We start from the raw sequence: 20,533 nt of genomic DNA, 5'->3' as shown, positions 1-20,533 counted from the left end.
ATGTGCTCAGCCTGCCAGGCTGGCTCCACCTTCCTGCGTGCTCCCCCCCCCCCCACTTCCCCTCCCCCATGTGACCTTGCACTCCGGGTGTCCTGAATGTGCAATTCAGGCCTTCCAGCCCTTTATGGAACTTTGGCCTTTTGGAGGCTGGGCTGTCATCAAGGGGAGGTCTAGCCCCTGGCTCTGACTCCAAGCAGTTTAACTGGTTTGGACTGCCTAATCTGCCCAGAAAGATCAGCTGGAAGCACCTGGGGCTGTTTCCCTACAGAAAGGAGTCACTGCACTCTGCTCTAAAGCCCCGCCTGCCCTTAGGGCTGCCTGCCTTTTGGGCTGCCCGCCCCTTCTGATCCCCTTTATGGGAGAGAGACCTGTCCAAGCAGAGCCTGGACTACATCTCCCAGCGTGCCTGGCAGAGTGGTGGCCTCTGTGTGCCGGCTGCACCATTTGCGGGCAACAATGCAGCGGGCAGTAAGCATGGTGGCCCATCTGGGCTTGCGTCTGCAGGCGCTCCCGTCGGCCCTGGGCCGTCCACTCAGTTGTGCACAGGTGGGATAGAGGGTACTGGGGCATGGTGCCAATTTTGGAGGGGCGGGAAGGGTGGGGGGTTGAGGCCGGGACCCTGGTAGCCCTGAACCCAGCCACCCGCAGGACGTGCTCCGCAGGACACCACTCTATGATTTCCACCTGGCTCATGGCGGGAAGATGGTGGCATTTGCAGGCTGGAGTCTGCCTGTGCAGTACCGGGACAGTCACGTTGCCTCACACCTGCACACACGCCGGCACTGCTCACTCTTTGATGTGTCCCACATGCTGCAGGTGAGCCAGGGAAGCATACTTGCTGCCAGGTCAGGGCTTCCTCCCCTTCCACAGTGGTGTAGCTTTTGGCTTTGTTGGGAGGTGGATTCCAAGGGCTGCCCTTGCAGAAGTGGAGGTCTCAGGTGTTGGAGACTATAGCCCAGGAAATTAACTCAGAGGATCTCTTGATTGTCTCCTCTTTAATCTCTTCAGCCTACTCCCTCTTAGTAGCATGACTTTATGTCCTGGGTTTCCCAGGGCTGGCGCCCATTCTCATCAACTGTCCTGGGTGTTGGTTTGGAAAAGAGCATATTTCATGATGGTGCTGGGCCCTTTCAAGTTTCCTAAACAACTCCATTGCACCCCCTCCTGTGTTGGTGGATGTGGGGGAACCAGAAGGTGGGGATCTGCCATCCGCAGAACCAAAAGACTGCTCAGGCACTTAGGCTGCATTGGGCTGTACTGTGGATGGCAGGGAGGATGCCTCCTTGTCCAGTGGCTTTCCTGATTGCAGCGATTACTGTGGTCTGAGGTTTTGGATCTTTTTCCCAGACCAAGATACTTGGTTGTGACCGGGTGAAGCTGATGGAGAGTCTAGTGGTTGGAGATATTGCAGAGCTAAGGCCAAACCAGGTGGGTCCCTCTTATTTTGCTAAATGGGTGTTCTTAGTCATGAGCCAGCAAATGGGGGGAGGGGTGGAAGGACAGCAATGTTCAGATACAGCTTCTCAGGGCTTGCAGTCTTGGGGCATGGGGTCCCTGTGTCATGTCTGGACATCTAGTTATCTGCAGGGGAGGGGGGGCTATTCCATCCTTACCACATCAGGCTGGAAGGCTAGAAACCCAGGTTTATGTCCTGTTCTGTGATTTTCCATGCTGCCAAAACCCTTGAAATTCAAAGGCAGTCCATTAAACCAACAGCCTCATTATCACCAAGAGCTTGTTAGGGAATACACTGTCAGGCGCTGCTCTAGACCTGCTGAATCGGAACTTGCATTTTAACATGATCCCCAGGTGATTCATATGACCTCTCAATCTCAGACTGTCCATCCAGTGGGGAGGCTGTGAGGCCAGGCTCACAGTATTTTGGAGTATTGCTGTGGAGCTCATGGGATCATCAAGATGCACTTTGAAGTTTCCATCTTGGGGTTTGGGGAATGGACTGAGTTGTCCCAGGTCTGGGTGGGATAAAGCAGCAAGTCCTAGGTGTCATGGACTAAGTGTGAGGTGGGGCTCTCAGTACTGAGTGGGGAGGGGTACAGAAGCCCCACCAGATCAGGGAGGTCTCCCAAGGTGGGAAGGGGTGAAAACTTTCTTAGTGCATGAGGATCAAAAACCCTGGGATTGGACAGGGTCCTGGACTCACCTAGCTTTGTTCCTCCTCCCCTTCCAGCCCTGCACATGAGGCTTCTTGTTCAGGAATTTGTGACAGCTGAGTGGCCCGGGGGGGCGGGGGCATTGTCTGACTCCTGGATCTGGAGGCAAAGATGCTCCATTTTGGCACTAGGGGACGCTGTCACTGTTTACCAATGAGGCTGGAGGCATCTTAGATGACTTGATCGTGACCAGCACCTCTGAGGGGTACCTGTATGTGGTGTCCAACGCTGGCTGCTGGGACAAGGACTTGGCCCTCATGCAGGTACAGCCCTTCTGTGTTCTAGGTACCCTATGTTCCTTGTTCACAGAACAGGACAGACCCAGCAGGGACAAAGGGCTCAGACAATGGCTTTTTGAGTGAGTGAACAGCAGGCCAGAGTGGGTCCTGCCTGGAGAATGCCAGGTTTCAGTGATGGGGTAGTAGGGGAGGTAAAACTGACCCTGGCTCCCAAGTGAGCATCCTCTGGTTAAGGTAAAAGCTGGAGCCTGATGTTAGCGCTGGCAGACCTGGCCTTGGGTCATCCATACCACTTAGTTATGTGACTTTGTCAGATGGGAACTGGCCTATTCTGCCCAGCTCTTCAGCCAGCTGTCAGCCCACAGTAAGTGCTCAGTAAGTGGTCCCAGAAGCTGATGTGGTGTTTCTGTCTTTCCTTTCAGGGCAAGGTCAGGGAGCTTCAGAACATGGGCAGTGATGTGAGCTTGGAAGTGGTGGATAATGGCTTGCTAGCCCTGCAAGGTGAGCAGGCCAGGCTAGGGTTGGAGCTGACCTTTGCCTCCTGGCTTTTCAACTACTAAGCACAGAAGGCCTATCAGGAGGAAAGTGTACATGGTGTGACATTTGTGTGCCATAATTCTGTTTGGTATTAATGTCCTCCCTCTACCTGCCATAAAGCTCCATGGGCTGTGGGCAAGAGCACCTTCTCCCACCTGCAGAATAGCACTTGCTCAGGGCTTATTCTGGTCCCTGAGTAAGGGCTGTGGTCCAGCTTTGAGAGGAAACTAGGATCTGGACAATTGGTCACGGTCTCCCTGGGCCTAGGCCCCACTGCGGCCCAGGTATTGCAGGCCGGCGTGGCAGATGACCTAAGAAAATTGCCCTTCATGACCAGTGCTGTGATGGAAGTGTTTGGCGTGTCTGGCTGCCGTGTGACCCGCTGTGGCTACACAGGAGAGGATGGTGTGGAGGTATGTGAAAAAGTAGGTGTAGGATGGTGCAGGACACAGGATTCTGGAGCCAGCTGCCCACCTGCTCTCTGGTGTTCCATGCAGATCTCGGTGCCAGCTGCAGGGGCAGTCCACCTGGCAACAGCTCTGCTGGAAAACCCAGAGGTGAAGCTGGCAGGGCTGGCGGCCCGGGACAGCCTACGCCTGGAGGCAGGCCTCTGCCTGTATGGGAGTGACATTGATGAACACACCACACCTGTGGAAGGCAGCCTCAGTTGGACATTGGGTGAGCTGGGCCAGCACTCAGAATCCTGAAGGCTACAGTGGCCAGCCTATGACTGCTCCCAAGGCTGTGTAGCCACTGTGGCTTTGCCCATTAGATCCTCAGCAGGCTGAGGTGGGCAGCATAATCTTCAAGACCTGGGGACAAGAGGTGGGTGGCTGACTGCATTGCAGGGGAGGAATGGAGTTTGGGGGTCCCTGAGCAAAGGGACCTCACTGCTGGATGGATTTTACTTGGGGTCCTTGTAACTAGGACCTCCTATGGCCAAGGGTTTTATGGACTGTGGCTTAAGCGTGGTGTCATGCTTCAGGGAAGCGCCGCCGAACTGCCATGGACTTCCCTGGAGCGTCGGTCATTCTTCCTCAGCTGAAGGGCAAAGTGCAGCGGAGACGTGTAGGGTTAATGTGCGAGGGGGCACCTATGCGGGCACACAGCCCCATCCTGAATATGGAGGGCACCATGATTGGTAGGTGGACCAGGGAAGTTGGAGAGCCCTTGTCCCTTCCCTAGGAGGGTGGGCATTGGACTGGTAAGGTGGTGCTGACATGGCTTCTTCTCACACAGGTACTGTTACCAGTGGCTGCCCCTCTCCCTGCCTGAAGAAGAATGTGGCCATGGGTTATGTGCCCTGTGAGTATAGTCGGCCAGGTACCCCGCTGTTGGTAGAGGTGCGGCGGAAGCAGCAAATGGCTGTGGTCAGCAAGATGCCCTTTGTGACTACAAATTACTATACCCTCAAGTGAGGGTGGATTGGGTCAGGGTCCTTCCCATCCAGGAGCCTGGACCTGGAGGGCATTCTACAAGAGTTAGGAAGCTAAGGCTGAATACTCTGGGGTAGGTGGCTAGGGTGGAGGATGTTTCTGATTTTCTGGTGTGTGTGGGGGGCAAACCACCTATTCTCTCTCTCATGTGCCTCTCCTCTTGGAGAGGTACACTTCTTGAAAGACCCCATTTCTGGGGCGCCTGGGTGGCTCAGTTGGTTAAGCGTCCGACTTCAGCTCAGGTCACAATCTCACTGTCTGTGAGTTCGAGCTCCGAGTCGGGCTCTGTGCTGACTGCTCAGAGCCTGGAGCCTGTTTCAGATTCTGTGTCTCCCTCTCTCTCTGACCCTCCCCCGTTCATGCTCTGTCTCTCTCTGTCTCAAAAATAAATAAATGTTAAAAAAAAATTAAAAAAAAAAAAAAAAGACCCCATTTCCGAGCAACAGATCAGTTCATGCAATGTCAGCTTGTGCTCCCATTGACCCCATTCTTGTCTGCTGGAGGGCTATGGGAAGCACTAGTTCTGGCTTCTCTCCCTTCCACTCTGCCAGGTGCTGGCTGTGGAACAGAGGCTTACATTTAGGGAGGAGGTAAAGCCTGCCCAACCTACCTCATCATGGTTTCTCACACTGCAAAGGGGTTATTATTACCTTGGGTAGTGCTGCCTCTCCCTGGGCAGGAATGATTCCTGACTCACAAAGGCTTGGCCCTGTAGGGCCATTGTGCCTGTGTAAACTTGGGAAAGCTGAGGGGACACAGACTCACTCTTCCACATTCCCAAGTTATCCCAGCCTGCTGCTTAGTAGCAAACCATGCCAGGCTCACCATCTGTTCTGAGCCCCAGGGCTGTTGTAGAGCACACTGGACCTCCTCCTGGACCTGCCTTACCCTGGGCTGACCTTTGCCCCTGGGGCCCATTACTGGACTCCACTGACTTCCAACAAAACATTAAGCGAGCTTCCTTTCTTCTTGCTTGCCAGAGTTTCTAGCTTCATTGTCCTTTGTCCACATGATTGCTGGGGTGCCAGCCTAATGCCTCCTTGCCTGGCCTCTGAGGCAGGCTTAGAGTGGATTCTCCTTGAGAGGGCCAGGTCTATAAAAACTAGTGAGGATAGTGCCCCCTCCCTATTGGGCACCCACCACTGCTCCTCCAGGGAGCTGGTGTCATTTCTCCACCTCTGCAAGTCATTGCATTCTGGGCGCTGAGGGGCAGTAGCACCAAGTGTTCCCTTTCCAGTTTTCCCTGTGCATGCACACCCTTGTCCTGTCTGAATAACCACACAACTGATGCACTTCCAAGTTTAATAAGCCACATCCTCAGCTAAACCTGGGGTGAAATGTGAGACCCTCATTCTATGTGTGGTGGTGTCAGTGGGTAGGCCTGAGGCTGCAAAACCATCATCCTACCAGTCAGAAGATACCTCCAAAGTAGATACATGTACACGAATTCAGTGTAGTCCTACTTCCAGTGTGTTTCTGCTGCAAAGGTGGCCGAGCCAAAGGCTGCCAGATGGATAGAGGAAGCAGGCAGCGGGATATTGAGGTAGCTGGTGGTCCAGCAGAAACAAGTATAGAAACACAGCCTTCAGGAAGGGAGGCAGTTCTAGGGTCATGCTGCTTTCAGAAACTGGCATGTGCCTCCCACACCTTTGGAAGCTCCCCTGGCCCACTGTGTAAGTGGCAGGCCTGCCTAGCCTGTGGTTCTTCCCGGCTGTTGAGGGAGGGTTCTTGGGGGCTGAGATGGTGCTAGTGGGGACGAGCTGAGCCTGTGGCCTCTTAGGATGAAGCTCTCGTGGTTCCGGGTCAAGATGGGAAGTGATGAAGTGGCAGAGCCACTCAGCGCTAACTGCTTAGTACCTCTCTGTGAGGGGACAGGGTACAACCCCATGGGCACTTAGAGCGGTGGGGGTGGAAGGTCACCCTTGGGGCTTAGCGTCTTTCAGGCACCCAACCTCCCAACAAGGATTGAGAAGAGTATAAATGAGTTAATATTCAGGAAAAGACAATTTCCACAGCCTGACTCACACCTGAAAAGCTCGGGATGGGCTAGGAAGTGGGTGTTTGGTGCCTCCACGTCCAGGTAGTGCCAGCGCCCCTTGCCTTACACTTGAATGGCCAGCTAAGTAACCATAGAGTATAAGGCCATGTCTAGGCCAGTCTTTCCTGGCTCCCTGCCAACAAAGCAAAAACAAATTCAAGAGCTTAGGAGAAAACAGACTTCCCTTACAAATCCCAGAGCTGGTCAACCTCAAGTTTCTTCTCAAGGAAATTTCTATGGGGTCACATCCCAGGGGATCGGAAGGGGGACAGGAAAAAGCCAAGGCAGAAAATGGACTGTTGGCCTCCCCAACCCAGAGGCTCCTCCTGAGCTGACCCCTGAGAGAGGAGGAACATGTCTTCTCTCCTTAAGGCACCCAGATCTGGGTAGAGGCAAACTTTACTGGCCCAATGCCTGGAGCTGCTGGAGGCAAGGCCAAGAGCAGTGGAGGGCCAGGTCTTCAAGCACTGGGGTACTCCCTGCCCCCAACCCCTCCCCCCATGCAGTCTCTGGGGTCTGGGCAGCAGCAGAACCCAGTGTGGGAACCAGCAGACCCGGTGATGTCCCTGGAGATCCCTCTGCTGCCTTCCCTTATTCTCTGTGGGTTTTGAGAGGTTCATTTGCTGTTGTTTCCCTAAAAGTGATGGAAAAGAGAAAAGGATTATTCCACAGGCAGCACAACAGTCCCTGAGATTGGCTCTCTCTAGCCCTGTAGGGGCTGAGGTGGGCTCAGTAAAGCCACACTACAATCTATATCTCTGTACTAAGTTCCCACAGCCCACACTGGCTCCCTCACCTTTCCCCTGAAGACACATTTTTCCTCCTGGTTCCTCACCTTATGGTATTCCTATCCTTCCCCAAGTTGCTCAGGACCTGGACAGTGGCAGGCCTCCTAACTGGACTCTTGCCTTCTCTATTGGACCCCTTTTCTTGCCATGAAACAGGCAGTTATAAAGACAAATTAGATCAGGCCATAGCCTTCCTGAGTCCTTCAATAGCTTCCTGAAATTTGGCATAGGGTATTGTGGGTCCCTCCAATGCCTTCATGTTTGAGCTCCAGTGTCACAGCTTTGTCTATCCTTCCAATATGACACCCTTGTTCTTGCCCTGGGCCTTATTCTATCAATTTTCTTTGCCTGGTACACTTAATCACTCCCTAGCCTTTGCCATTAGCTTAGGTGTCTGTTTTGCGAGAAAACTCTTGACTACCCTTGCCCCCACACCGCTGCCCTTCCCTTTTATTATTTTTTTGTTGCCCTCCCTTTTAAAGCTCTGGCTCCCCCTATAAACAGGGCCTGGGTTGTCCTTGTTCTCTGGACCTAGTTGCCCCCCCCCTCCCCCCACCACACCACACCCCTCATATAGAAGGAGCTCAGAAATTAGTTGAATGAATACTCTGATTAGTGAGTAGATGCTTTACAGATGAGGAGGCTGGCCTGATGCGGCCAGTAAGTGCAGTAAGGACATAGGCTCCTGCCTTTCTAACTGAAGGGCTTGCAGTAGAGTGGAACCCAACAGACTTGCCAGCTCATCTCTGAAACTGTGACAATAGCCCCACAGGCAGCATGCTGAACAGCATATTGGTGGGCTGTTCAGAAATTAGAGTCTGAGCTCCAGTTGAAGACCTTGGGGCTTGCTGTAAAGACCACTAAACTAGTGGACTTCTACCCTGAGAACTTCCTGCCCCCATCCCTGTTATCAGCACAGGCCTATCCTCTGCCTGCCAAGCATGGGGTTGTGATGGGCACAGATTTACTCACCACGAAGTGAAATGCGTGGAGCCATCAGGTGTGGATCCGTTCTGGCCGCCCAGACCTGGGGGCAGGAACACATCCAGAGCTGCAGCAGGCTGGGGGTGGGGATCTGAGCAGGTATCAGCCCAGGTCAGGTTTGAGGCCAGTGGCGGTGTTTGGTGAAGAGTCTCGTGGGGGCCCTAAAGGGACTAGTGGTATTGTCTGATTGAGGTTCAAAGGAAGTTAAAATGTGATGGGTGGACCGGGGTTTCTGGCATGAAATGGTATGTTGGCATGGATTAGGGTGCAGAGTTAAGCTGTGATGAGGTCCTTAGGGGATCAGTGGTAGTCTAGGGGGTTCTGGGGAGCCCAATGATGGAGTCCAGTGGGGGGTGGGGAGCCTCACCTGGGCGGTGATACAGCCCTGTCACCGTGCTCCCGTAGAACCCCCACGCCAGCTGGATGCCCAGGAGACTTAACACCAACCAGAGTAGCAGCAGCTTGAAGAGGGTCACGCGCATGTCCTGCGCCTCCCACTCCCGCAGGAACTCGCTGCCCAGGGTGCCCAGCGCGCCCAACACCGTGGTCGGAAGAGCCTGCAAGGACTGCCCAGACCAAGGCTCCGCCATGACTGGCCCATACCCCACCCGGGGGACTGTCACCGTAGTTCCGACTGCGCAGGCGTCTGGTCTTCCGGGGCCAGGGCCGTTAGTGCGCACGCGTAAAACTAGGCAAGGCTAGGCTACTTCGCTTGCGCGAAGAGTTGGCAGTTTAGGGAGGAGTATTAAAACCGCGCACGCGCACCCTGCCCCACCCTGCTTACTTAAAGGATGAGTGAGTCGTGAAGCATAAAATAGCAACCAGGTCTTTTATAGCCCTGGAGTTCCCGTGATGCCCCACGCGGCTGCAGTGATTGGTTAAGCGCCTTGCCTTTAGGGCGTGGACGCGCTCCTGAGCAATCGTAGCTGAGCTGTGAGTGCGCGCGCGTGCGCGGGGCCGAGACTGGGGCTGGCTCGAGCCCGCTGGCACACGGGAGCGCGCACGTCGCTCCCCGCCCTCCCGCCGCCGACCGCCCTCGCTCGCTCGAGCTCCCCGCCCGCCGCCCGCCGTCCTCCGTCGGTTCTCTCGTTAGTCTGCCTCCGTCTCCTCAGCCACCCGCCCTAGTCTCCGAGCTTGCTACTCGCGGACAGGCGTCCTTGGCGTGGAGAGGTCGGATTGCGAGTCGTCGCCTGAGGTGAGCGAGAGGGTACCCTCCTGGCGCCGCGGCGCCCGGGGCCCGCCCGCCCGGCACTCTTCCGGCCGCCTGCCCGCCCGCCGCCCCTCCGCGGCCGCGCCCCACCTGCTGCTCTCGGCTGGCTGCCCCTGGGTCCCGGCCCCTGCCTCCCGACCGGGGCCCCGCTCCCCAAAGAAGCGGCCCCGCCCGCGCAGTCCCCGGAAGCGCGCCCCGCGGCCTCCCGCGCCCCTTCCCCCGCCCGGCCAGGCCTGGTGGAGCCCCAGCCGCCCGCCCGCGGTCCCCGGCGCTTCCTCTCTCTCACGGCTGCGCCGGGCAGGGCGGGGGCTTCGAGCCGGGCCCGGCAACCGCGCGGTGCAGCCGGCCCCTGCGAAGTGCGCGTGGCTGTCGGAGTTGAAATGGGAAAGAAACTCTTTACAACTCCATCTTGGCTTTAAATTGAATAGGAAACATGAATCACCGTTTTATACTGGGTGAAGTCCAGTTATGTTTTGGGTACATTTTCTTTTTAAATGTAGTACTCTCGGAGATTGTGTAAGTAAAAAGGTAGTGTTGAAATCTTATGGGTTAGGATTCTTGGGTATTGAAAGGATGTTTTCCTGTTAAACATTTTTTTCATGACTTGTATCGAAATAAAGTATTAATTTGCAATTTTGCTTAGTCTCAGTTACTACCTTGATTAGGAATCACCTAAACATATCCTTAGTTACCGATTGACTCAGTTACGAGCCATCATTATTAAATAGCACTGTTTGCAGTTAAATCGATTTGGTCAAAAGCATGTTTAGTAGTCTGTGGTGGAAAACTGGCATCCTTTTTGCTTCAGAAATGGTTCCACTTGTGTTTTTTAATGGTCCTGATTTAAAATTTTTACCAACGTTAGTGACTTGTTTGGTTCTTTTTGTGTTTAAGATTGTCTTTTGAAGTAAATGTTTCTTGCAGGTGTGTAATCAGATTATAGTCCTCCCTGCCAGATCTGAAGGGGAAAAATACTTTAAAAAATGTCTTAAAAATGTTATACGTGGTGAGAATTTTTCACCCATTCAGTGTCAAACACCCAAATGTGTAAGGTGTGTGTACTATTGCATGATTGTCGCTTTGAACATACCGGTTTGAGCTTTGGGCACGAGTGACATTGTTTGGACTGAAGGTACAAGACTAATTCCTAATTGTGAAGGATAACTTACTAAAGGATCTCTTTTGATAAATTATCTTAAGAATAGTTCCATCTACTTTTGTAGAGCACTGGTGGCCCATGGGGATGTGACAAAATAGAAGACAACTTGCTTTAAGTCAGTCTAGTCCTAGAGTTATCACCTCTGTTCTCATAGAAGTCTGTACTAGAGAGAAGAAAATAGGGATCCACTGACTTTTTCATAGATCCAGAATTTTACACCCTAAAGGAATCTTCAGGACTTCTATAGTCCAACCCCATTTGCAGATGAGGAAACTGAGTTCCAGAGACTTTTGTAAATATACCAATGTTATATGTCTAGTCACGTACAGGCCAAAACTATTTTGTCTGTGTGGTATTTTCCTTGTACTCCTAAACAGCTTGCTTAGAGTTAAGTAAAAATTCAGGATTTAACAACTTGTTTCCAGTGCTTTCTCCATTTATGTATTACTGATATGTTGTGAGAATCTGAAAAATTCATTAAAAAAATTTTTTTTTAATGTTTATTTTTGAGAGAGAGAGAGGAGAGACACAGCCTGAGAGGGGGAGGGGCAGAGAGAGGGAGACACGGAACAAGAAGCAGGCTCCAGGCTCTGAGCTGTTAGCACCAGAGCCCGACGCGGGGCTCGAACTCACAAACTGCCAGATCATTACCTGAGCTGAAGTTGGACGCTCAACCGACTGAGCCACCCTGGCACCCCGAAAAATTCATTTTCTAAACGAATTTCAGTTATTTAGCCTTAAACAACACTCTCCTCCCTGCAACTGGGTGGTCCTGCAGCAGTTGATTGAAATAGATAAATGAATATACAGGGTCCCCGCTTGGCCTAGTTTTGGCTTTCGGTGTTTGGGTCTTCTTAGGGACAAGCTTCTTCCACAGGGAGGCCCAGACTCCTCTGTTCCAAATCCCACATAATTAGGTCAGGCTAAGATGTTGTCATGTGACTGAGGGCTGTTTTGACTATTGATTTGAGGTGGGATGGAGAGAAACTGCACATATCAAGTAAATAGTTCCCTGTGTATTATGTGTGTGGTGGTGGTTTTGGTGGAGTATTCTCATAGTCTTCATTCATATTAGAGTGAAAACAGGTAGATCTCGAGGTGTTTCCTCAAGGAGTTAGTGGAGTTGAAGCAGTGACCAGAGAAGTTGCTACTTAGGGTTTTCTTAGTTGTCCTAGAGCTGAGATTTATGTTAACTCAGAAGATAGACTGATATTTCAACTTCTAAGAGAACTAATCTGGGCATGCTGAGCTTCTATAGACAGGACTTTGGGTTTTATTGCATTATGGCTACTAGTGATAAAGCTAAATGGTACATACTCACTGGATTTTAATCACCTATGTTTGTAGTAGTAAAAGGTAACTAAAAGTTACTTAACCTTCCTGTACCACTTTATCCCTTTATGCCCCTGGCCAATGGAACTTAGTTTGCCTGCACCTACACGTTAACGTAACTAAATTGTAAAATTGTGTTAATGTGTCTTAACTACACTCTTGATCTTTGGGTATATGCTCACTGTTAAGTACTTGTGAGATTACTAAATTAAAATTTCCAAGATAGTTTAAAGTTAGTAATTAATGTAAAATTCCTATTTCAAGTGTTTCTATTTCAAATGACTCATTTATAGTCTGTGGTACTGCAGTATTAAGTGAAGACCTTGTATACTCATAATTGTGGTAGTCATGTGACTAAAAATCAGGTAGGCATTGAAGCTGCTCATTCTGGGTGTTGGTCTGAATTTATTGGTGGTTCTTCCAGATGATTCTGAATAACATTTTATAGTTAACAATGGTCAGAATATGAGATACACTGTTACATCTTAGCCAGTTTGCAGTTTGTCCCAAACTGAGCTTGATTTTTTTTTTTTCTCGTGAAGAGGGTGGATAAAGTAAATATGTTTAATTAGGCATGTTTATAATAGTATCTTACTATTCAAGTGAAGGTAGAGAGAAGAACATAAGCAACTGAAATGTTTGGAGTGGTGTAAAGGGAGAAGAGGAAGGTAAAATGAAAGAGAGGTGACCAGAGATCAGATCGTGTTAAGGCTTTTAGGATATAGGAAGTTCTTTGGGTTTGTCCTGAGATGAGAAATCATTAGATGTTTTTTAGCAGGGGAATGTTATGATTTGATATTAAATAACTAGAATCCCTCACTAAGAATAGGGGTAGATCGGAGTCCATTCTGACTTTATGTTTTAAAAGTGTAAGGGGCGTCTGGGTGGCTCAGTCAGTTAAGCTTCTGACTTTGGCTCAGGTCATGATCTCGCAGTTCATGGGTTCGAGTCCTGTGTTGGGCTCTGTGCTGACAGTTGGAGCCTGGAGCTTGCTTCAGATCCTGTGTCTCCCTCTCTCTCTCTGCCCCTCCCCAACTTGTGCGCACGCTCTATCTCCCTCTTTTTCTCTCACTCAAAACTAAATAAATAGACATAAAAAAAACATTTAGGGGCGCCTGGGTGGCTCAGTTGGCTCAGGTCATGATCTCACGGTTTGTGGGTTCGAGCCCTGCGTTGTGCTCTGCGCTGACAGCTCAGATCCTGGAGCCTGTTTTAGGTTCTGTGTCTCCTTCTCTCTCTGCCGCTCCCCAACTTGTGCTCTTTCTCTGTCTCTCAATAATGAATAACAGTAAAAATAAAAAAAGAAAAAGAAATTAAAAAATGTTTAGGGGCACCTGGGTGGCTCAGTTGGTTAAATGTCCAACTGCAGCTCAGGTCATGATCTTGTGGTCTGTGAGTTCGAGCCCCGCATCGGGTTCTGTGCTGACAGCTTAGAGCCTGGAACCTGCTTCAGATTCTGTGTCTCCCTCTCTCTCTCTGCCCCTCCTCCACTCATGCTCTGTCTCCATCTCTCAAAAATGAATAAACATTAAAAAAAAATTTAAAAAAAAAGTTTAATCTCTACACCCAGTGTGGGGCTCAAACTCAACCTGAGATCAAGAGTCATACATTCTTCCAACTGAGCCAGCCAGGTGTCCCTCTTTTCTGACTTTAAATAGTAAACTAATATTGATCATCTCTGACAAAAATATCAGGATTTCTGAATAATTATCTTCCTTGACCTAATGACTTCATCCTGTTTTTTTTTTTTTTTGAAACCATTGATTTTTCTGACAGTTGCCTTTCAGCCTGTAATTTCTCTAATACCTGTATTAAGAATATGTAAGTAGATAAAACAAGTTATTTAAATAAATGTTTGTGGTAGTGTAGGTGGTAGGGTTACAGGTGTTCATTGTAAGATTCAACTTCACTCTGGTTTGAAAATTTTTATAATAAAATGTTGGAAAATTAATTTATGTAGGATTCTTTTGCTTTTTGCTTTTAAAAGGGCAGTATTTGTAATATTTGTAAGATAAGGTTGTGTACCTTTTAAGTAAAGGAGGCTAAAACTTGTATAAATGTGATATATTTGATGATATACCAATCAAAGATTAAATTCTATACTTCTTCCCCTCTCCTGAATTCTGAATTACAGGGAACTTTGGGCAAGCCTGTTTACATCCTGTGTTTTGATTTTTTTCATTGTAAAGTGAATAGACATAATTCCTGATATTTTTATATTTTTATAGTGCCTTTCATCTGAGAAGTTCAAGGCACTTGTAAAACTCCTGGCACACAGGCCGTGGGTCTTGCAGCACATTTGTAAGGTATGTAACATAGAAACCTCTTCTTTTATTTCTCTTTTCCCATGAAAGAGAGATTATTATATATTAAATTCTGGAGAAATGTCAGTGCATTACTGTTAATGATTCTCTTCACCAATCTTGAGTTCTTTATCTTACTCCATACCTTTTCTTTCTAGTCTTATTCTCCCACCTCTCCATAAGGTACTCCTCTAACTTTTTTACTTTTAAGTGGTATTTCTTTTTTAGATGAAGATAGATTTCCTAATCTCTCTCTTAAAGGAGATGAAACTCACTGTGTTGTACACATACCTCTTTTACATCTGGACCATTCCCATCTTATTCCTTCTGTTTTTCATCTTTAAAGTTTATTTTGAGAGAGAGAGAGTGCACATGTGCACGGACGGTCACTCTTGCAGGGGGGATGGTGGGCAGAGAGAGAAAGGGGGAGAGGGAATCCCAAGAAGGCTCCATGCTGTCAGCACAGAGCCCGATTTGGGGCTCGATCTCATGAACTGTGAGATGATGATCTGAGCTGAAATTAAGAATCGAGTGCTTAACTGAGCCAACCAGGTGCTCCTAGTTTTCATCTTTAAGTTTTCATTTTTAATTTTTTTTTTCAACGTTTTTTTTTTATTTATTTTTGGGACAGAGAGAGACAGAGCATGAACGGGGGAGGGTCAGAGAGAGAGGGAGACACAGAATCGGAAACAGGCTCCAGGCTCCGAGCCATCAGCCCAGAGCCCGACGCGGGGCTCGAACTCACGGACCGCGAGATCGTGACCTGGCTGAAGTCGGACGCTTAACCGACTGCGCCACCCAGGCGCCCCTCATTTTTAATTTTTTTAATGTTTATTTATTTTTGAGAGAGAGAGACAGAGCATGAGTGGGGGAGGAGCAGAGAGAGGGGGAGACACAGAATCCGAAGCAGGCTCCAGGCTGTGAGCTGTCAGCACAGAGCCTGGCGTGGGGCTCAAACCCACGAACTGTGAGATCATGACCTGAGCCGAAGTCGGATGCTTACCCGACTGAGCCACCCAGGTGCCCCAAGTTTTTGTTTTTTTCAGTAGTTTAGTTATCATACATTTATCCACAGCTTATGTTGTGGGTATATCTATCTAATTATCAGTGGCAAATGAGTCAGGTAGAGAATGAAGATCAGAGGACAATCTTCCCTCTTACCAGAGGGGTCAGAGTGATACTGGCTTAGGTGGGAACAACGTCAACAGCTGGTATAAGATCCGTCCAGGGGTTCTTTAGATATTTAAACTTATTACAAATAAAGGAAATTGTTAGAAACAATCTTAATTTGATTGATACCATGGTATATATCCTAGTCGGTACTGTTTTGATCGCCTTTTTCTGTTCTCTTTGGGTCTGAGGGAACTCTGTATATGGAGAAGTGAGCTGTGATGGGGATGAATATTGTTTATTTTTTTCCAACTTGTTTGTTTTATTTTTTTAATTTATATTTTAGTTAATATACAGTGCAGTATTGGTTTCAGGAGTAGAATTCTGTGATTCATCACTTACACACGATGCATATAATACCCACTGCTCATCGTAAGTGCCCCCCTTGGTATCATATCAGCCATCACCTATTTAACCCATCTCCCACCCCCCTGCTTCCATCAACCCATAGTTCTCTATCATTAAGAATCTCTTGTGGTTGGTTTCTCTCTCTTCTCTCCACCCTCCCCCATCCCCATATGTTCATCTGTATTGTTTCTTAAATTCCACATAAGTGAAATAATATGGTATTTGTCTTTCTCTGATTGACTTATTTCGCTTAGCATAATACATTCTTGCCATTGCAAGTGGCAAGATTTCATTCTTTCTGATGGCTGAGTAATATTGCATTGTGTATGTGTGTGTGCATGTGTGTGTACACACACACATATCTCTTTTATCCGTGGAGGTGAATACTCTTATTTGGTGAAATGGGGTGCCTGGCAGTGAAGGCATACAGTGATAGTGGTTTTGGTTGGCTTTGAACTCCTCCTTGGCATGCTAAGAAGAATGAACAAGCTAGCTTGTGGTTTTGTCATTCATTCATTGAACAAATAATTATTGAATAGCTACTACATGTCAGATGCTGTTCTGGAACATATCTGAAGAAAACAAAGAAGGTCCCTGTCCTCAGCGCACCTGGATGGCTCAGTTGGTAGAGCATACAACTCTTTTTTTTTTTTTTTTTTTTTTTAAAGTTTATTTTGAGAGAGTGAGCACATGCATGCGCACAGGGGAGGGGCAGAGAGAGAATCCCAAGCAGCCTCCATGCAAAACTTGACATGGGACTTGATCTCATGAACCACGAGATCATGACCTGAGACAAAATTAAGAGTCAGACACCTAACCAACTGGGCCACCCAGTCACCCCTAGAGCATGCAACTCTTGAACTTGGGATAATGAGTTCAAACCCTCTTTAGGCTTAGAAGTTACTTAAAAAATAAATTAACTCTCACATTTAAAAAAAAAGTCCCCGCCCTCAAACAGTTTTTGTTTGTTTTACAGTGTCTTTATTCCTAAAAATCCGAGCACGTTTGATTTAGAACTGAAAAGTGTTAGTTTTGAATCATACCATCTACTTTTCTCAGTGTTACAAAGTAGAAAGCACTTCAGGTGTAAATAGTCACAAAAATATGAATAGTCCTGCTTATGGAGTTATTGTTCGAGTAGGAGAGACTGATGATAGGTAAGGAATGGACTTGTCTTTTTTAGGGAACAGCAAAAGAAAAAAAAATTGAATGGCTGAAGCCTAAAGAGCAAGTGGAAAAGTGGAAGAAATAGTCTTATAGGTAGGCAAGGGCCAGATCTTTTAGGAACTGGGAATTTAGAGTTTATTCAGAATGCATTGGAAAGCTATTAAAGGGTTCGTATAACAGGAGTAATGTTATCTGATTTATTTAGATTTCTAGCTCACGTATGGAGAATAGACTACAGGGTGGCAAAAATGGAGGTAGGGAGATCTGTTGGAGGCTGTTTAAATCCAGTGACAGATGATTGGGGCTTGGACAAGAATGACAACGGTAGAAGTAGAGGGATTCACAGTATGTTGTAAATGAGTGATCATAGGCTTTGCTGATAAATTGGAAGATATGGCTTCCTGAATCCCTGATCTATGGTAAGATTAGCTCAGTGCAACTGCTGGGCATAAGAAGACAACTAGCCTAGCACCACTGCATATATACTCTGTTGTCCACAAGGCTTGAAATTTCTCCTTTAAGGGGTGTTTGGGTGGCTCAAACAGTTGAGTGTCCACCTCAAGATTTCAGCTCAGGTCATGATCTCGCAGTTTGTGAGATCAAGCCCCACAATGGGCTCTGTGCTGACAGTGTAGAGCCTGCTTGGGATTCTCTGTCTCCCTCTCTCTGTGCCTCTCCCCTGCTCATTCTCCCTTCTGCTGCTGCTGCTGCTGCTGCTGCTGCATTGTCTTCTTCTCTCTTTCAAAATAAATATTTTAAAAAATGTTTAAAAATATTTTTCCTTTCAGTACATTGAGTAATGCATTAGGGTGGTTTGATTGATGGCCTCCCTTGTAAGAGGGGAGACTGTTTCAAAGTTGTTTTCTCAATTATGTATTTCTACATTGTATTTAAAAACAGAGGTGCCTGGGTGGCTCCGTCGGTTAAGCATCCAGCTTCATGCCTCAGCTTGGGTCATGATCTCACAGTTGGTGGGTTCGAGCCCCACGTCAAGCTACTTCAGATTCTGTGTCTCCCTCTCTTTCTGCCCCTTCCTTGCTCATACTTTATCTCTCTCAAAAATAAACATTAAAAAAAATTTTTTTTAAAATTTTTTTTAATGTTTATTCACTTTTGAGAGACAGAGAGTGAGAGTGGGGGAGGGACAGAGAGAGAGGGAAACACAGGACCTGAAGCAGGCTCCAGGCTCTGAGCTGTCAGCACAGAGCCCGCCCGATGTGGGGCTTGAACTCACAAGCTATGAGATCATGACCCGAGCCGAAGTTGGATGCCCAACTGACTGAGCCACCCAGGTGCCCCTAAAAATTTTTTTAAAACAAAAGTGAAGCTATGCTTACCAGTTTCTTCACCAAAAATGCTGATGACCCTATAATGACAAGTTTTGCTATAGAAGAACTCTGTATGTATATACCTTTAACCAGGTTATTCCTTTGAGCCTCAGGACCTGTATCTGTGAAATGAAGATTACATTTATTTTATAGGAATTTTAGATGAAATAGTATATGAAGAGCATGATGCTCAATGCATGCTAGTTTTCTCCCTTAGTAGAAATACTTGTTCTAAGTCTGATAGATTCCTTTTGTTTTTTTTTTTAAGTTTATTTTATTTTGAGAGAGAGAGAGAATGGGGGAGGGGGGCTGAGGGAGGAGAGTACTAAGTGGGGTCGGTGCTTAGTGTGGAGCCCCATGCAGGACTGTCTCATGACCGTGAGATCATGGCCTGAGCCCATATCAAGTGTTGGAAACTTAACCGACAGAGCCACCCAGGCGCCCCCCCCCCTTTTTTTTTAAGAGAGAGGGTAGGTCGGGGAGAGGGGCAGAGAGAGAGAGAGAGGGAATCTTAAGCATGTTCAATGTTCAGTGCAGAGCCCAATATGGGGCTTGATCCCATGACTCTGTGATCATTACCTGTGCCAAAATCAAGAGTCGGGCACTCAACCCACTGAGCCATCCAAGTGCCCCTTAAGTTTTCTTTAAAAATTTTTTTTTAATTTTTTTTTAACGTTTTATTTATTTTTGAGACAGGGAGAGACAGAGCATGAACAGGGGAGGGTCAGAGAGAGGGAGACACAGAATCTGAAACAGGCTCCATCCAGGCTCTGAGCTGTCAGCACAGAGCCCGACGCAGGGCTCGAACTCACGGACCGAGAGATCATGACCTGAGCTGAAGTCGGCCGCCCAACCGACTGAGCCACCCAGGCGCCCCTAAAATTTTTTTTTAATGTTTTTATTTATTTTTGAGAGAGAGAGAGGGAGGGAGAGAGAACAAGCGGGGGAGGGGCAGAGGGAGAGGGAGACACAGAATCAGAAGCAGGCTCCAGGCTCTGAGCTGCCGGCACAGAGCCCAATGTAGGGCTCGAACTCACGAAATACAAGATCATGACCTGAGCCGAAGTTGAGTGCTTAACTGACTGAGCCACCCAGGCGCCCCACCCCCTAAGTTTGCCTTTTTTAATTAGTATTTTTTTAAATAAATTTTTTTAATGGGGATAGATGGTGGTGATGGTTGCATGACAACATGAATATATTTAATACCACTGAAATGTATACTTAAAAATGTAGATGGGGGGTACCTGGGTGGCTCAGTCAGTTAAGATGGTAAGTTTTATGTTACGTGTATTTAAAACAAATTTTTTTTTAATGTTTGTTTATTTTTGCGAGAGAGAGAGAGAGAGAGAGAGAGAGACAAGAGTACTAGCAGGGGAGGGGCAGAGAGAGAGGGAGACACAATATGAAGCAGGCTCCAGGCTCTGAGCTGTCAGCCCAGAGCCTGACGCTGGGCTCAAACTCATGGACAATGAGATCATGACCTGAGCCAAAGTCACATGCTTAACTGAACCACCTAGGCACCCCTAGGTTATGTGTATTTTACTTCAATAAGAAGAGAGGGAAAAATGCACTAGGTAAAAATAAAATCATACAAAAAAAAGTTTATACTAAAAAATGAGGGTGCCTGGCTGCTTCATTTGGAAGAGTATGTGACTCTTGATCTTGAGGTCATGAGTTCAAGACCCACATTGAGGGTAGAGTTTACTTAAAAAAACGTATCGTCTTCCTATTCCAGAGCATAATCCTCCTCTCATTGTATTACTTCCTTTGGGCTTTAAAAATATTTTATTTGGGCTCCTATCTGGCTCAGTTGTGAAAGCATTTCACTCTTGATCTCAGGGTTGTGAGTTTGAGCCCCATGTTGGGTGTAGAGATTACTTTCAAAAAATTTAAAAATATTAGAGCAAGGGGGTTGATGAAGCATGTGTATGAAACATTGTAGAAGGGGGTAGGTAGGCATGACAAGTAAAAGCCTTTCTCCCATCTCAGCCTCCAAGGTCCTTCTTTACAGAAGACCATACAACTGTTTTCTATATATCCTTCTAGAGATACTGTGTCTATATGTATATATTACATATTTTTCTTTTTTTAGAAACATGCAGTTGTACATCACATTGTTGTGTATCTTATTCTTTCCCCTTAATAGGTCTGAGTGACTATTTCGCAAGATATTTAATAGCATACGCTGTGGAAAACAGTTTGGCAGTTCCTCTAATGGTTAAATATATAGACTTAGCATACAACCCAGCAATTCTACTCCTAGCTCTATACCCAAAAGAATTGAAAACAAGTAGTCGAATAAATGCTTGTACGTAGATGTTCA

The 20,533-nt window shown here is 47.7% G+C and overlaps 3 protein-coding genes across 7 annotated transcripts in view; 2 read left to right on the top strand and 1 right to left on the bottom strand.

Annotated features, from left to right (window-relative positions):
* The first annotated feature begins 34 nt into the window (after positions 1-34).
* AMT (aminomethyltransferase) lies at positions 35-4,917 on the top strand. Its single transcript, XM_049640454.1, has 9 exons — positions 35-546; positions 649-816; positions 1,348-1,428; positions 2,303-2,434; positions 2,833-2,911; positions 3,215-3,360; positions 3,445-3,625; positions 3,933-4,088; positions 4,187-4,917. The coding sequence occupies exons 1-9, from the start codon at positions 457-459 to the stop codon at positions 4,363-4,365; spliced, it is 1,212 nt and encodes a 403-aa protein (XP_049496411.1). The 5' UTR covers positions 35-456; the 3' UTR covers positions 4,366-4,917.
* Positions 4,918-5,671: 754 nt separating this feature from the next.
* TCTA (T cell leukemia translocation altered) lies at positions 5,672-9,171 on the bottom strand. 4 transcript variants are annotated; one of them, XM_049640463.1, is made up of 3 exons: positions 8,561-9,148; positions 8,182-8,284; positions 5,672-7,055 (listed from the first exon to the last, which is right to left on the bottom strand). In XM_049640463.1, the coding sequence occupies exons 1-3, from the start codon at positions 8,781-8,783 to the stop codon at positions 7,013-7,015; spliced, it is 369 nt and encodes a 122-aa protein (XP_049496420.1). In that variant the 5' UTR covers positions 8,784-9,148; the 3' UTR covers positions 5,672-7,012. The 4 variants fall into 4 exon arrangements, with proteins under 4 accessions (XP_049496420.1, XP_049496421.1, XP_049496422.1 ...); XM_049640464.1 differs by having other exon boundaries at positions 8,182-8,236; positions 8,561-9,138; XM_049640465.1 differs by lacking the exon at positions 5,672-7,055 and having other exon boundaries at positions 8,195-8,363; positions 8,561-9,171.
* A 19-nt stretch (positions 9,172-9,190) lies between these two features.
* The window catches only part of RHOA (ras homolog family member A), a 62,085-nt gene continuing 50,742 nt past the window's right edge, over positions 9,191-20,533 (top strand). Inside the window, exons 1-2 of one of the 2 annotated variants that reach the window (XM_049640461.1) lie at positions 9,192-9,388; positions 14,123-14,200. The gene's annotated coding sequence lies outside the window, so the exon portion shown is untranslated. Of the gene's footprint in view, positions 9,389-14,122; positions 14,201-20,533 lie in introns of both variants that reach the window. The other variant, XM_049640462.1, reaches the window with a different exon arrangement.

Source organism: Panthera uncia, chromosome A2, assembly GCF_023721935.1.
Source record: "Panthera uncia isolate 11264 chromosome A2, Puncia_PCG_1.0, whole genome shotgun sequence".
In the NCBI taxonomy this organism is placed as follows: domain Eukaryota; kingdom Metazoa; phylum Chordata; class Mammalia; order Carnivora; family Felidae; genus Panthera; species Panthera uncia.
The sequence above is the reverse complement of the archived record's forward strand: the minus strand, read 5'-3'. Positions and strand labels throughout refer to the sequence as shown.